General features: G+C 45.2%; 1 protein-coding gene across 1 annotated transcript in view; it reads right to left on the bottom strand.

Annotated features, from left to right (window-relative positions):
- The window catches only part of fam135b (family with sequence similarity 135 member B), a 392,147-nt gene that overhangs the window by 10,382 nt on the left and 364,704 nt on the right, over positions 1-17,061 (bottom strand). Inside the window, exon 18 of the mRNA XM_067978580.1 lies at positions 9,666-9,776. Coding sequence (XP_067834681.1) covers positions 9,666-9,776 — 111 coding nt within the window. The remainder of the gene's footprint in view (positions 1-9,665; positions 9,777-17,061) is intronic.

The following is a 17,061-nucleotide window of genomic DNA, read 5'->3' as shown; positions in this document are numbered from 1 at the left end:
AGTTTAGGGGCTCAAAAGAAGTGGCTGAAGAGATAGTAGATGCATTGGTATTAATTTTCCAAAATTCCCTAGATTCTGGAAGGGTCCCATCAGATTGGAAAATAGTGAATGTAACTCCCCTATTCAAGAAAGGTGGGAGACAGAAAGCAGGAAACTATAGGGCAGTTAGCTTAACATCTGTCATAGTGAAAATGCTAGAATCTATTATTAAGGAGGTTATAGCAGGGCACTTAGAAAATCTCAATGCAATCAGGCAGAGTCAACACGGCTTTGTGAAAGGGAAATCGTGTTTGACGAATTTATTAGAGTTCTTTGAGGAAGTAACAAGCAACGTGGATAAAGGGGATCCTGTGGATGTGGTGCACTTGGTTTTCCAGAAGGCATTTAACAAGGTGCCATATCAAAGGCTACTACACAAAATAAGAACTCATGTTGTAGGGGGTAACATATTAGCATGGATAAAGGATTGGTTAGCTAACCGGAAACAGAGAGTAGGCATAAATGGGTCATTTTCAGGTTGGCAAGATGTAACAAGTGGAGTGCCACAGGGATCAGTGCTTCGGCCTCAAGTATTTGCAATCTACATCGATGACTTGGATGAAGACACCGACTGTATAGTTGCTAAACTGGCTGATGACACGAAGGTAGGTAGGAAAGTAAGTTGTGAAGAGGAAATAAGGGGCTCGATATTAGGAGGGAGGCGGGTTGGCAGCGGGGGGTCGACTGGGTGTGTGGGTAACGCGCCCAGTGAATTCAGGGTGCTCCGCACGCAACCTAATTGAAGGCACTTTCCTTGGCTTCCGGGTATTACGCTGGAAAGCTGCGCAGCGGGCGGACTGTGCACCCGCATCATTGGCTGTTAGCTGGAGGTGCCCTATTTAAAGGGGCAGTCCTCCACTGACTGATGCTGCAGAAAATAGGCAAAATTACAGCATGGAGCAGCCCAGGGGGAAGGCTGCTCCCAGGTTTAATGATGCCTCACTTCAGGTATCATTAGATGGGGTGAGGAGGAGGGGGGAGGACAGAGATCTTCTCCCCGGCGGACGGGAGGAAGCGGCCTGTCTCTGCCACCATGAAGGCATGGCTTCAGGTGGCAAAGGAGGTCACCAGCACCACCAACATATCACACACCTGCATACAGTGCAGGAGGCACTTCAATGACCTAAGTAGGTCAGCCGAAGTGAGTACACTTACTCATTCCCCTACACTCCGTCTGCCACATCACCGCCCCCACCCCACACCTCCTTCTGCACTGCCAACACTACTCTATCACATCACTCCTCACACCCACTCAAAGCTCATCCTCATCTTACCTGCACTTAGTCACCTCGCCAGTACTCGTCCCATCACTACCACTCAACCCAATCCTCATACAATCTCATGGCTCTATCTCATACTCACCCTCTCATGCATCTCTTTCACAGTCAGCCTCACTCAACCTGCCACTACCTGTGCTGCAGCCACAGGGCATGCATCACATGTACAGAAGGCAGCGTAAGGCAAACGTGTCGTGAGCGTGAAGGGGATGCACAAGGGTGTTTGAGGGTTTGTCATAGTTTTTACTTATATTTGATTTCTGATCAACTCACATTACATATTATACTGTCACTACTACTGCAAATCTTGTCTGGTTTGTGCAATAATGCCCTTTCCTGAGGATCACCATGAAGACCCACAACTGATGCCATCCATTGTGTCACTGCAGAGTGGGTGTAGGTGTATTTGCAGGGCTCTTTTGTGCAGACGAGTGAGAGACGCCGACCTTGTCCCCGGTGGCACACTGAAGTTGTTGAGGGCAGTGGTGACTTTGACAACGACAGGTAAGAGGATGGTGCTCGGACCAGCCGGGAGCAGCTCGGCATGAAGGAGGCTGCAGATGTCCACGACTACGTGTCGAGTGACTCTGAGCCTCCGTGTGCACTGCTGCTCAGAGAGGTCCAGGAAGCTGAGCCTGGGTCTGTAGACCCTGTGGCGAGGGTAGTGCCCTCTGCGACACATCTCTCTCTGCGGTTGCTCTCCCTCCTGCTGTGCAGGTGGATGTGTCACAGCACTGTGTTGTGGAGCTCCATGTGTCAGAGGTGGCCGGCGAGGCTGGTGATGCTGTTTGTCCTCTGAGGAGGTGATGACTGCAGCTATGGCGGCCCCCATCCGGAAGATGTACGTTTGAGGGGTCCGCAAGGTAGGTAACTGTGTCTGCACACCAGGGTTGAGGTTGCAAGTTTGTGAATTTTAGTGTTAGGAGGAGGGTGGTGGAGGCCAAACTTTGTCCAAAGTGACAGAGTGGCCTCCTGCAATGGGTGAGGGTCTCCCCCCCCACCACCCCCCACCACCTGTCAAATGGACCTTTGCAGCCGCCACAGGCTGGTGGCTGCACGACGTCCATTTCAACTGGGAGTGTTTCCCCCAGTATGGGAAACACTCTAAGTTTAGATGAAAATCCCACCCCTCCTAAAATATCCTACAAATCAGGACTGCTAACGACCTGAACTATCAAATTAATTGGTTCAAGTGGGATCCTGCTGGCTTTAATTGCCGGCGGGAGTCCCGCATGCGGGGGCTGCACGCGCATCTAAGTGCGTCATTGGGGAACCCGGAATTGGGCGGGTTGGTGCCAGGCTCCGGACCCGCCCCGGGAATCCCCGAATTTCGGAGCCCCCCCCGTCACGAACCCATCCGCTCGGAGGTCCAAAAATCGAGCCGAAGGAGTCTGCAAAGGGATATAGATAGGTTAAATGAGTGGGCAAAAATTTGGCAGATGGAGTATAATGTAGGAAAATGCGAACTTGTCCACTTTGGCAGGAGGAATAAAAAAGTAGTATATTATTTAAATGGAGATTGCAGAATTCTGAGGTACAGGGGGATCTGGGTGTCCTAGTACATGAATCACAAAAAGTTAGTATGCAGGTACAGCAAGTGAAGGCAAATGAAATGTTGTCATTTATTGCAAGGGGAATGAAATATAAAAGTAGAGATGTTTTGCTACAGTTGTACAGGGCATTGGTGAGACCACATCTTGAATATTGTGTGCAGTTTTGGTCTCCTTATTTAAGAAAGGACATAATTGCTTTGGAGGTGGTTCAGAGAAGGTTCACTTGACTGATTCCTGGGATGAGGGGGTTATCTTATGAGGAAAGGTTGAACAAGTTGGGCCTGTATACACTGGAATTTAGAAGAGTGAAAGGTGATCTTATCGAAACATATAAGATCCTTAGGACTAGAAGGGGTAGATGCTGAGAGGATGTTCCCCCTTGTGGGAGTGACTAGAACTAGGGGTAACAGTTTAAAAATAAGGGGTCTCCCATTTAAGATGGAGATGAGGAGAATTTTTTTCTCTCAGAGGGTTGTGAGTCTGTGGAACTCCCTTCCCCAGAGAGCGGTGGAGGCAGGTTCATTGAATATTTTTAAGGCTGAGTTAGATAGATTCCTGATTAACAAGGGAGTCAAAGGTTATAGCAGATAGACGGGAAAGTAGGGTTGAGGTCGCAATCAGATCAGCCATGATCTTATCAAATAGCAGAGCAGGCTTGAGGGGGCGAATGGCCTACTCCTGCTCTTAATTCGTATGTTTGCATGTAAAGTTTGCAGATGACATGAAACTCGGAAATGTAGCAAACAATGTGGAGGATAGTAACAGACTTCAGGAGGATAGAGACAGACTGGTGAAATGGACAGACACATGGCAGATGAAATTTAACACGGAGAAGTGTGAAGTGACACATTTTGGTAGGAAGAATGAGGTGAGGCAATATAAGTTAAATGGTACAATTTTAAAGTGAGTGCAGGAAGACAGAGACCTGGGGGTGTATTTACACAAATCTTTGAAGGTGGCAGTACAAGTTGAGAAGGCTGTTAAAAAAGCATATGGGATCCTAGGCTTTATTAATTGAGTACAAAAGCAAGGAAGTCATGCTAAACCTATATAAAACATTGGTTAGGTCTCAGCTGGAGTATTGTGTTCAATTCTGGACACCAAACTTTGGGAAGGATGTCAAGGCCTTAGAGAGGGTGCAGAAGAGATTTACTAGAATGGTATCAGGGATGAGGGACTTCAGTTATGTCGAGAGACTGGAGAAACTGGGGTTGTTTTCCTTAGAGCAGAGAAGGTTAAGAGGAGATGTATGGAGGTGTTCAAAATCATGAATGGTTTTGATAGAGTAAATAAGGAGAAACTGTTTTCAGTGGCAGAAGGATCAGTAACCAGAAGACACAGATTTAGGGTAATAGGCAAAAGAACCAGAGGTGAAATGAAGAAAAAAAAAATTACGTCGTGAATTATGATCTGGAATGCACTGCTTGAAAGGGTGATGGAAGCAGATTCAATAATAACTTTCAAAAGGGAATTGGATACATACTTAAAACGGAAAACTTTGCAGGGATATGGGGAAAGAGCAGGGGAGTGGGACTAATTGGATAGCTCTTTCAAAGAGCCGGTGCAGGCCCGATGGGCCGAATGGCCTCCTTCTTTGCTGTATCATTCTATGATTCTATGATATCAGTTGGAAGCAGTAGCTTTCTATTGAATGTGACATTTAGTTCCCTATAGTTATGGACAGTGTGCATCGCTTTAAGGACAGATTTTATTTTTTTCACATTTTTGGGACTTTTGTATTTGTGTTTGAAGTGAGTAATTTTGGTGCTGGGGACTGGAACACTTTGCAACTTGTTGCACCCACTCTCAGCAACAAATACTCCCAGGTGACGTACAGTACAGCCAGCCGGAAAGTGACACCCCCTCTATTCTGCTCTAGCATTGTGCCTTAATCCCAATCTTAGCAGTTCACATCTTGCTGCACTAGTGTGACACTTCTACTTTTTACACCAACCTTTACGGCCTTTACAAAGGAGACTGTCAATTTAGTGCCACTCAGTGTGTAATAATGGACAGCTTTTTGTAGTGGGCCTGCAGACACTGGTGATTGAGTTCAACCTGCCCAAAATTCATTTCATTTAGGACCATGACAGCCTATGGAAAAAAAAGGGAAGTATTTCATTGAGCTCAGTACCCAAGCTCCTCCCCTGAATGTCATTAACATTTAATGCTTAAACATACCTCTGGGGAAAAAAATCATTGTTTTGAACCATTATGGATCTGTGAAAATTCCAGACTCCCTAGGCCAGCCATTTTTCATATTTTCAAGTCGTATAGTAACGCTGGAACAAGCACTATTGTTAAAGTAATAATTCAACCACCAGCAACTGATAAAAGCAGCAATCCTCAGGCATCTCATGCACCTGCCCATTCTTCACGTGTGAGCCTTGACAGTGAGTGCAAGAAGGCTGTCTGTCTGTGGGGGTATCAAGGCTGAGCCTGGTCATGTCCTCAACCAGCATCCACACACTTTCCTGCTTTAAGGCTTACCTGATCTGTGGAAAGACCTTAGTTGTTACAGGGTGGCAAAGAGAAAGAGCAGCTCATTTGAGAAATTTAACTATCTGATTCAATGGAAGGCTAATTTTTATTGTGATATTCATCCTTTAGCACTAAAATAAACTCTTAAAACACTGTACTTCTGCTCATCCAGTTTCCCCTTTCTCCATTCTCTCTTTCCTACTTTTATTATTCTCGACTTTACTTTTACCTCATTTATAATTCACACACCCTATTATGACCATTTTACATCATTTTTTTTAATTTAAAAGGATCCTGATTGTTTGATTTTGTCTGCTTCCCCTGTCCTGCTGTCCACTTTGGAGGTGGGACTCAAACGTGGAAAAACATGATCTTCTGATTGTCTGAAAACCACCACATCAAAGTAGAGCTGTCAGTTCCACTGGTGTGGTCAATGTACCACCTTACACTGGCAAAAATAGATCATTCACCTGGTTATTGGTTGCGGAATCTTGCATTGTGCAAAGTGGCTACTGGATCTGTCGATATAACAACCTCTGCTCTTCAAAGTAATTCATTGTTAGTGAAGATAGAACCATAGAAAAGATACAGCACAGAAGGGGGCCATTCGGCCCATCGTGTCCCCGCCGGCTCGAAGAACCACCAGGTGCCCATTCTAATCCCACCTTCCAGCACCCGGTCCGTAGCCCTGCAGCTTACAGCACTTTAGGTGCAGGTCCAGGTACTTTTTAAAAGAGTTGAGGGTCCCTGCCTCTACCACCAATTCAGGCAGCAAATTCCATACACCCACCACCCTCTGGGTAAAAAAGTTTTTCCTCATGTCCCCTCTAATCCTTCCGCCAATCAGCTTAAATCTATATCCTCTTGTTCTAGAACTCTCCGCTAGTGGAAATAGGTACTTCCTGTCTACTCTGTCTGGGCCCCTCATAATTTTGTACACCTCAATCAAGTCTCCCCTCAGCCTCCTCTGCTCCAAGGAAAACAACCCCAGCCTATCCAATCTCTTCTCGTAGCTGCAATTTTCAAGCCCTGGCAACATTCTTGTAAATCTTCTCTGCACTCTCTCCAGAGCAATTACGTCCTTCCTGTAATGTGGTGACCAAAACTGTGCACAATACTCCAGCTGTGGCCTTACCAGCATTTTATATAGTTCCATCATTACATCCCTGCTTTTGTATTCTTTACCTCGGCTAATAATGGAGAGCATTCCGTATGCCTTCTTCTCAACCTTATTTACCTGTACTGCCATCTTCAAGGACCTGTGCAAATGCATTCCAAGTTCTCTCACTTCCTCTACCCCTCTCAATATATTCCCGTTTACTGCGTATTCCCTTTTACTGTTTGCTCTCCCTAAGTGCATTACCTCACACTTTTCTGGGTTGAACTCCATTTGCCACTTTTCCGCCCACTACACCAACCCATTGATATCTTCTTGGAGTCTACAGTTATCCTCTTAACTATCAACTACACAGCCAATTTTTGTGTCGTCTGCAAATTTGCCAATCAGGCCCCCTACATTCAAGTTCAAGTCATTAATATATACCACAAACAGCAAAGGACCTAACACTGTGCCCTGTGGCACACCACTGGAAACGGATTTCCATTCGCAAAGACAAATGTTCTTTGAGATGTTTCTGACAGGAGAGCAATGATAAGGTGCTGGATAAATGAAAGCCTTTTGTATGTCATGTTTTATTGTTTGTATGGTTTAATTTTTATTTTGATCATGATGAACATTTGTAAATAAAAAGTTTTTAAAAAAACTCTGTTGGTCCTCATTCATCTAACAGAGTGCAAATCAATAAGCGAATGCTGAGTTCAAATTGCCTTCTGCTCTGGCAAAATTGAGATTGCATGTTCATCCACACCATGCACAAGTCTGGAGAAGCTCAGACAGGCTGTTCTCAGATTCGTGACAGAACTTCAGATGATTTCACATGCCAAATATTTCAAAATAGGACTCTGTGTGACTTTGTTACAAGCTGTAATGAGCTTTGTCTTGCAGGTGACATTACTTGTTGCCGAACAGCAGTTAATAAAACCTTCACCGCAACATTTACAGTGACACGATGACATGCAAGACCATCTGTTCCAGTATTTTTGACAGATGTTCGTCCTTTATGAGAACCTACTTAATATTTGCACATATGCTCATTAATAAACACAGCTGTCAACTACATCGATCTCTTCAAATCACATAAATACTGAAAATCTTTCATGTTCTCAATAGTAATTTGGACAGTAATTTTATTTTGCAAACTTTTTGCCGAAGACCACTTTCCCAAGCAATATCTTGCTAAGGACCACTCTCAGGGGTGCTCCATTTCTATGCAGTGAGGAGAAATGGATCTGTGCCTGGAGTTCCACAGTTCTACAAGAATTCCTCTGGTAATAATGTGTACCGACAACATTAATGCTTTTGTGAAGTCTGCCTCTGGTCTGTCTTTCTGTATATGCTGGGATAATCTCACTTCCTAATAGCTTTCCTTTGCTTCCTCTCACTGGACCGCAAGGGGAGGAGTGAGAACAGTACTGTTGACGTCCCACTGCCGTGAGTAATATACATGAAGCAGCAGCTCCGCAAAGGGACAGAGCGGGAGAGGAGGAAGCACCCAATTGGCCCTTTGTCTGTTTTAAATGACCAGTGGTGTGTAGTCATGAGGTTTTAAGGGTGTTAGTTGTTCTCTTGGTGCTCACTATAAGCAATAGGTGTAGGGGAGGGGTGGAGGAAGTAGATCCACACTGGGATGTTTTACACTTCTTTGCAACAATCTGTATTTGACCTAATTCAGACACATTTCAAGTTAAAGACGTTTCATATTCCATTTAAACAAAAGAAGGTGCAGCAGACTTGCACTGGAACTCCATCTCTCTGTGTAGTTGAAACACTTTAGCTAGTTAACATTTTGGAGATTCTGCAACAGAAACGGATTGAACTACTCCTGAACACGTCTCCCGTGGCTTCTGAAACACACTATTGAAACAGAGACGAGTTGCAGCCGAAGTTCATTTGGCCCTTTAAACCAGTGATTGACACATCTCAATAAAAGGTGAGGTTTTGCAGCTGGGCACTCGGTTCTCTCAGGCAAACATTTGGCTGGGATTTCTTTGTTGAGACTGAGAATTATAATGTTCAGACAAATTTACCTGCATTTTGGAGCCGCTCAAACTGACAAGATCAGGATGGGGGGGGGGGGGGGCGGCCGCAATGGATCTATTCCACGGTACATCTGAGGAGGAGGAAAATGAAGATGGGGAACCCATCGCCAGAGCAGCCGCTCACATTGCTGCCCATGATGCGAGGGATTCCCTCATCTCTAACGGGTTCTCATAATGAGATGTGCAAATTGAAGACTTTGAAGTACTCACGCCACCTGGAACAAACCACCACCACCACCACCACCTCACCACCCCCCCACTTTGCACAAAACTGTCCTTCAACGAAGCATACACCCATTGCACGCAATGGGTGGCATCATGTCTTGGCATTAATTATGAAGTACATGAAAGGGCGAATTCACAAAAGGGACTCAATAATGGACAAGACGTGGCAGTGGTGGTGATAATGTTTAAATTCAATGTGCCATAACAAAAAAAAAATTAAATTAACAACTTGACAGCTCATCAAGTACCCTTGTACATACCCTTGGTAAATTACAGTTGCTTAGCCTTTCTCTTTCAACCGCTTCTACGTGGTGCATCCGCTGTGGCTTCAGCAGAGGTATTGGCAGGTTGTTCAGGTCCCTACCCTGACTGCTGAGATGCTCTTGACCTACGACCTCTGGGTTTTCGATCCTGTGAGGGCCCCGCCAAAGACTGCTCCATCTGCACCTGTGCAGGGGCAGACTTGACCACCGGGAGAGGAGGCAGCATTGTGGGTACTGGTTGAGGAGGGGGCAACAGGTGAGACGTGGAACACTTTGAGTGGAGTCCCCATTTCCATGTCCCCTTTTGCCATCATCCCTCTTCAGGGCCACATCACTCCCACCACTGACATTGAAAATGTCAGAACTGGCACAGACTCATGTGTGGATATCAGATGAAGACAGGCTTGGTTGCGATGCTCACTATAGTTGACCGGCTTCCAAACAGCAGTGACTAAGGTTACATACGATAAACATGTACTTGAGTAAGGTACTGTAAAGTTGCTAGCACTTGTTCAATTGTACCCCAGCAGTAGTCATTGCTTTCAAAGCAGTAAGAAAACTGGAAGTGGGGGGAGGGGGAAAAGCAAAGCATACATTTCAATGGGATATACCACTCAACTGTTGGTGTTGTTTCCACAGCAAATACACAGATCACAAAGCACACCTACCTGGTTTTTCACTGAGTTTATACAGAAAAGTCTTGCGAGGGTCAGCCTGGTCCTTGAAGGTTAGTTGTAACAGTGAGCTAGACTTTTTCAGTTTCTGCATGAGCCAGAGGCCTACAGTGGTGGAAAAGGCACAATTAGTGACCAGTAACTGCCAAAACACCTGAAGCACAACCATTCCTCCTGTGAGGTTCACAATCAAGATTAAAAAGCTAGAGAAGACAGGATAAGTCATGTAATGAGTAGTTGATGCCTTGAGTTTTAAAAGCATGGGGATTATGGGAAGATGTCATCTCATCGAAACATATAGGGGTCGATTTTCGGATGGCCGAGCGGGTGCGTTGGGGGTGGGGGGGCTCGTAAAATCGGGGAATCCCGGAGCGGGTCCAGAGCCCAGCTCCAACCCGCCCACTTCCGGGTTTCCCAGTGAAGTGCTCGGGTGCGCGCGCAGCTCCCGCTGCGGGTCTCCCACCGGAAATTAAAGCCGGCGGGATGACAATTTAAATACTTACTTACCTAGTTAAGGTACTTGACAGACCTCATTGACTGGAGATTTTGACAGGGGTGCAACTTTGAAGGATCCTCAGCTTGTTTCCCGTGCTGTGCGAAACACTCCCTGTTGGAGCAGACGTGTTTCAGTCAGCAGCCAGTGGGAGATGCAAAGGATTTTTGGACAGTTGGGGGGAATACCTCATTTATTGCAGCAGGGCACTCTGTCACTTCAGACAAAGTTTTGGCTGCAACACCTTTGTCTTTCCACTCAAAATTATTAATTTATACCCTAAACTCTGCTGTGCAAACACATTTACCTACTTGGCAGACCCCCTCAAACTCACACCGTCAGGATGGGGGGCACCATGGCTGCATTCATCACTTCATCCGAGAACGAGCAACATCACCAGCCTCACCAGGCACCCCATCCACCTCCGCCACATGGAGCTCCACAGCACAGTGCTGCACCACAGGCACCTACACAAAATTGTCGTGCAACTACACATACACTCACTGTCGAGTGACCCAATGGGTGGCATCAATTGTGGGTGTTCAGGGAGAACCTCATGAAAGGGACTTATTACACAAGCCAGTCATGAATGGCCAAGACGTGGCAGTAGTGGTGACAATAATAATATTTATTGTGAGTTGAACTAAAATCAAATATAAATAAAAAACATGACAAACCGTCAAACACCCTTGTGCATCCCCTTTGTGCTCACGAAGCCTTTGCCTTACGCTTCCTACTACTCATACCTGATGCATCCCCTGTGGCTGCAGCCGAGGTAGCAGCAGGTTGGGTGAGGGTGACCGTGAAAGAGATGCATCAGAGGGTGAGTATGAGGATTGGGTTAAGTGGTAGTGGTGGGATGAGTACTGGGGAGGTGAGGAAGTGCAGGTAAGTTGAGGATGAGGTTTGAGTTGGCGTGAGGAGTGATGTGATAGAGTGGTGTTGGCAGTGCCGAAGGAGTTGTGGGGTGGGGGCGGTGATGTGGAAGACGGAGTGTAGGAGAATAAGTGTGCTCACTTTAGCTGACCTAGTTAGGTCATTGAAGCGCTTCCTGCACTGTATCCAGATGCGGGATATGTTGCTGGTGCTGCTGACCTCCCCTGCCATCTTGAGCCAGGCCTTCTTGGTGGCAGAGGCAGGCCACTTCTCCGTCTGCTGGGTGGAAGATTTCTCTCCTCTTCCTCACCCCATCCAGTAAGACCTGGAGTGAGGCATCATTAAACCTGGGAGCAGCCTTTCCCCAGGGCTGCTCCATGTTGTAATTTTGGCTGTTTGCTGCAGGAGCAGCATTGGAGGACTGCCCCTTTAAATAGGGCTCCTCCAGCTGACAGCCTGTGATGCGAGCACGCAGTTCGCCCACTGCGCAGGTTTCGGGAAACCCGGAAGCCAAGGTAAGTGGCTTCAATTTACTTGCAATTGCGTGGGGAACCCACCGATTTTACTGTGCGGGTTACCCATGCGCCCAGTCAACCCCCTGCTGCCAACCCGCCTCCCTGGTAATATCGGGGCCATAAGATTCTGAGAGGGCTTGACAGGGTCGATGCTGAGAGGTTGTTTCCCCTGGCTGGAGAGTCTAGAACTAGGGGACATAGACTCGGGATAAGGGGTCAGCCATTTAAGACTGAGATGAGGAGGAATTTCGTCACACAGAGGGTTGTGTATCTTTGGAATTCTCTACCCCAGAGGGCTGTGGATGCTGAGTTGTTGAGTATATTCAAGGCTGAGATAGATAGATCTTTGGACTCTAGGGGAATCAAGGGATATGGGGGTCGGGCAGGAAAGTGGAGTTGAGGTTGAAGATCAGCCATGATCTTATTGAATGGCGGAGCAGGCTCCAGGGGCTGTACAGCCTACTCCTGCTCCTATTTCTTATGTTGTTATGTCTGAAGCAGTTGTAGTTTTGAAGTCCTGGGAAAGAATGAGGTAAGAGTGAGATACAGTGCAACCTCTACTGATTTAAGCACAGTGAAGAAGGTGTAGGACACTGTGTTTGAATTTTCAAAGGAGGAGAAGGAAGTTCAGAGCAGCAATGACTAGAGTTGAACCAATTAAATAGAGAAACATAAGAAACAAATCAATAGAGGGAGAGTTTGGAGGCTAAATGAGAGAAGAATCAGGCATTAGGCAACCAGCTTTCTTTGTGTTCTGTTAAGGAGAACAAGACAGGTTTTAGAAGAGGTGCAGGAAAGGTTGAATAAAGAAATGGCATCTGATAGGCAGCTGAGATATTCATATCAGAATTCTCTGATCAAAGTTTGAGAGATTACACTTGGTTTTGCCAGGGTTACCACTGATTGCCATCTAGGAAGTTAGCCAAGAACTGATTAATCAAGCATTTCAGCACCTCGTCCAAGTGGGTGGGTAGCAGGTTCATAGCATAGATGGGTTAGATAATGAATTGGCTCCATGTTATAACATCTGCAAGGCAATGGATACCTAGAAAACTCGAGGCGGTGCTTGGAATCTAGATCGTTTTTTTAAAATTCTGAGTTTGTGAGAACATCAGAAAGATGGACACCCTAAAAAGCAGAGAATTTCATCCTGTGATTCCTGATCTTGAGCATGTTGCCAAAAGGGGAGAGAGGCACCTACTAAAAACAATATCAAGTGAGAAGTGAGACTCTTGCATCTCTCCACGAGGTGCGTTTGTTCACTTCATAGATGCCAGCTCAGTCCTGGAAGTCATCCAAGAGATGGATTTCAGACATGGCAAGAAAAAAAAGCAGCTATTAATAACATGCCCAGCCAGTTTTTTAAACTACATTCCCTCCCTCAGAGGAGTTGGCGCCTAGGGTTGTCCCTTGTCCAGTTTTGTACCTGAAAGTGCAGTTTTTGGCAGTCTGCTGAGTATTCTACTATTATGGCAGGTAATGGGGCTTCCACTATAATTAGAATCAGTTCTTTACCACCAGGATTAGAAATTTGTTACAACAGACACTTCCTGACTGTCTTGGCTCAGACTCAGTAGAAAATTCTTTCAGCCCCTGCTGCATTAGTGTGACATTTCCATTTCCCCACACCAGATGCAATCGGATTGAGATTGCCAATTAGTGCAGAATTGTAGGCAGGTGTATGCTGTGAATCACATCACTGGCAATTGGGTGAGGCAGCCAAATTTATTTCATGTAGGACCCTTTCCGGAGAAACAGTGAAAGTGAGATGGAAAAAATGAAAGTGAGAGTGAAAGAGAGAGACAGCGAGAAAAATTGAGAGTGAGAGAAAGACACGGAGAGTGAAAAACACAGATAAAGAGTGACGCATACAGACTGTGACACAGAGACAGATAGGTTTCATCAGCCTGAGCTGGATTAAACTGTAAATCTCAAAGGTGAAAAGGGCAGTGTGCTATTGCTGGTGTGACTCTTAAGTCTCTCTGTGAACAAATTGAGACTTGGTAAAGATTTGTTTAGATCTGATTAGCATCTGAGTGGATTTGAATTGAGTATAACATGGCTTAGTACAAGACTATGGGAACAGCTGTTGTTTAAGATCACAACTAAACTACTGCTGTATGCTTGGCACACTCTGTCACTCCAGTGCCTTTCATCAGCGACCATTTATTTCCAACAAAAAGGGAAAAAAATAATTTGTCTCTATTTTCAGGCAGAAGAAACACGGGATTTACTTTATCTTTCACAAAGAGACTTGGATTTGATATAAAAGTACGCATTTGAAATATTAGAGGGAAAGTCAGTGTGTAAGTAGAAAGCTTTCGTAACTGTAATTAGGACTTCTTAGTAAAATTGTTTGCCATGAATAACTTGTTAGGCGTACATACATAATACATGAGTTCACATGTGATTGATTCAAACCAAGCTCTCTTACCCCCACCCCGCCACCCTGAAGGTATTGTCCCCTTGCTGGGCTATAATTTGCTCACTCTCCAGTACCTCGATCAAGTGGCATTATTCAAGATTGATCCTGGACAGTCACCCAATGGACTAGCAACCCAGAAATTGAGAGTTCTAATCCCACCGCAGCAGTTTATGAATGTTGAATTCAAAAGGGATGATGGTGGATAGGCAATGGCTAATATTTAAAGAACGTGTGCAGGAATTACAACAATTATTCATTCCTGTCTGGCGCAAAAATAAAACAGGAAAGGTGGCTCAACTGTGGCTTACGAAAGAAATTAGGGATAGTATTAGATCCAAAGAGGAGACATATAAAATTCCCAGAAAAAGCAGCAAGCCTGAGGATTGGAAGCAGTTTAGAATTTAGCAAAGGAGAACTAAGAGATTGATTAAGAGGGGAAAAATAGAGTATGAGAGTAAACTAGCAGGGAACATAAAAACTGAATGTAAAAGCTTCTATAAATATGTCAAGGGAAAAAGATTAGTGAAGACAAATGTAGGTCCCTTACAGTCAGAAATGGGGGAAATTATAATGGGGAACAAAGAAATGGCAGAACAATTAAACACATACTTTGGTTCTGACTTCACAAAGGAGGACACAAATAACCTCCCTGAAATGTTAGGGAACTAAGGGTCTAGTGAGAGGAAGGAACTGAAGGAAATCAGTATTAGTAAGAAAATATTGCTAGGGAAATTAATGGGGCTAAAGGCTGACAAATCCCCAGGGCCTGATAATCTACATCCCAGAGTACTAAAGGAAGTGGCCCTGGAAATAGTGGATGCATTGGTGATCATCTTCCAAAATTCTATAGACTCTGGAACAGTTCCTACAGATTGGAGGGTGGCAAATGTAACCCCATTATTTAAAAAAGGAGGGAGAGAAAAAACAGGGAATTACAGACCAGTTAGCCTAACATCAGTAGTGGGGAAAATGCTCGAGTCTATTATAAAAGATGTGATAATAGAACATTTGGAAGACATTAACGGGATTGGATAAAGTCAGCATGGGTTTATGAAAGGGAAATCATGCTTGACAAATCTACTGGCGTTTTTTGAGGAGGTAACTAGTAAAATAGATAGGGGAGAACCAGTGGATGTGGTGTATTTGGATTTTCAGAAGGCTTTTGATAAGGTCCCACACAAGAGGTTAGTGTGCAAAATTAGAGCACATGGGATTGGGGGGAATATACTGGCATGGATTGAGAATTCGTTGACAGACAGGAAACAGAGAGTAGGAATAAACGGGTCTTTTTCCGGGTAGCAGGCAGTGACTAGTGGGGTACTGCAGGGATCAGTGCTTGGGCCCCAGCTATTCACAATATATATCAATGATTTGGATGAGGGAACGAAATGTAACATTTCCAAGTTTACAGATGACACAAAGCTGGGGTGGAATGTGGGCTGTTAGGAGGATGCAAAGAGGTTCCAAAGTGATTTAGACAAGTTGGGTGAGTGGGCAAGAACATGGCAGATGCAGTATAACATGGATAAATGTGAGGTTATCCACTTTGGTTGTAAAAACAGAAAGACAGATTATTATCTGAATGGTGATAGATTGGGAAAAGGGGAGGTGCAATGAGACCTGGGAGTCCTTGTACACCAGTCGCTGAAAGTGAGCATTCAGGTGCAGCAAGCAGTTAGGAAGGCGAATGGTATGTTGGCATTCATTGCAAGAGGATTTGAGTACAGGAGCAGGGATGTCTTACTGCAGTTGTACAGGGCCCTGGTGAGACCACATCTGGAGCATTGTCTGCAGTTTTGGTCTCCTTATCTGAGGAAGGATGTCCTTGCCATGGGGGGAGTGCAACAAAGGTTTACCAGACTGATTCCTGGGATGGCAGGACTGACGTATGGGGAGAGATTGGGTCAACTAGGCCTATATTCACAAAAGTTTAGAAGAATAAGAGGTGATCTCATCAAAACATATAAAATTCTAACAGGACTAGACGGACTAGATGCAGGGAGGATGTTCCCGATGGCTGGGGAGTCTAGAACCAGGGGTCACAGTCTCAGGATACGGGGTAGGACATTTAGGACTGAGATGAGGAGAAATTTCTTCACTCAGAGGGAGGTGAACCTGTGGAATTCTCTACCACAGAAGGCAGTGGAGGCCAAGTCGTTAGATGTATTCAAGAAGGAGATAGATATATTTCTTAATGCTAAAGGCATCAAAGGATATGGGGAAAAAGCGGGAACAGGGTACTGAGTTAGACGATCAGCCATGATCATTTTGAATGGCAGAGCAGGCCTGAAGGGCCGAATGGCCTACATTTGCTCCTATTTTCTATGTTTCAATAAATCTTGTAATTTGTGGGCTGGTACCAGATGAAAATGATCATGAATGCTCCAGGATTATCGTATAAACGTAGTTCATGAATGTCCTTCAGTGAAAGGAACCCACCACCCATATCCTATCTGCATTACATGCGACTCTTGAAGATGAGGATTTAAAATTTAATATGATGAGGGACAGGAAGCCCGTGTAGGTCAGCGAGAACGGGGGTAATGGGCGAGTGGGACTTCGTGTGGGGCAGAATACAGGTATATGAGTTCTGAACAAGTTGGAGGTTATGGAGGATGGGGGATGGGGGATGGAAAGCTGACAAGAGTTGACAAAAGCGTGGATAATGGTTTGAGCAGCAGTGGGAGAGAGGTGGGGGAGGTGGCAGTCAGTGTTGTGGAGGTGAAAGTAAGTGGCCTTGGTGATGTATAAGGTTCAGGGTTTGAAGCTTAGCACTGGATTGAACAGGAGGCCAAGGGTTTCCATGGTTTGGTTTGGCCTGAACAGGTGGCTGGGGAAGTGGATGGAATCAGGATCAAGAGCACAGTTTATTGTTGGGGGCGAAAATTATGGCTTCAGTCATCCCGATGTTTAGTTGGAACAAATTCTGACTCATCCACAGCCTGATGTCAGACAGGGAAGTGTTGGCAAAGTAGAGTTGCGTGTCTTTAGCATATATATAGGAAGCCTAAGTGTTTCTTAATATTAAGCAATAGAATTGCCTTTCTGTATTTTTTTAACCAGTCAAGTAACATTCTTTAA

This window comes from Heptranchias perlo, chromosome 3 (genome assembly GCF_035084215.1).
Source record: "Heptranchias perlo isolate sHepPer1 chromosome 3, sHepPer1.hap1, whole genome shotgun sequence".
Classification (NCBI taxonomy): Eukaryota; Metazoa; Chordata; class Chondrichthyes; order Hexanchiformes; family Hexanchidae; genus Heptranchias; species Heptranchias perlo.
The sequence above is the reverse complement of the archived record's forward strand: the minus strand, read 5'-3'. Positions and strand labels throughout refer to the sequence as shown.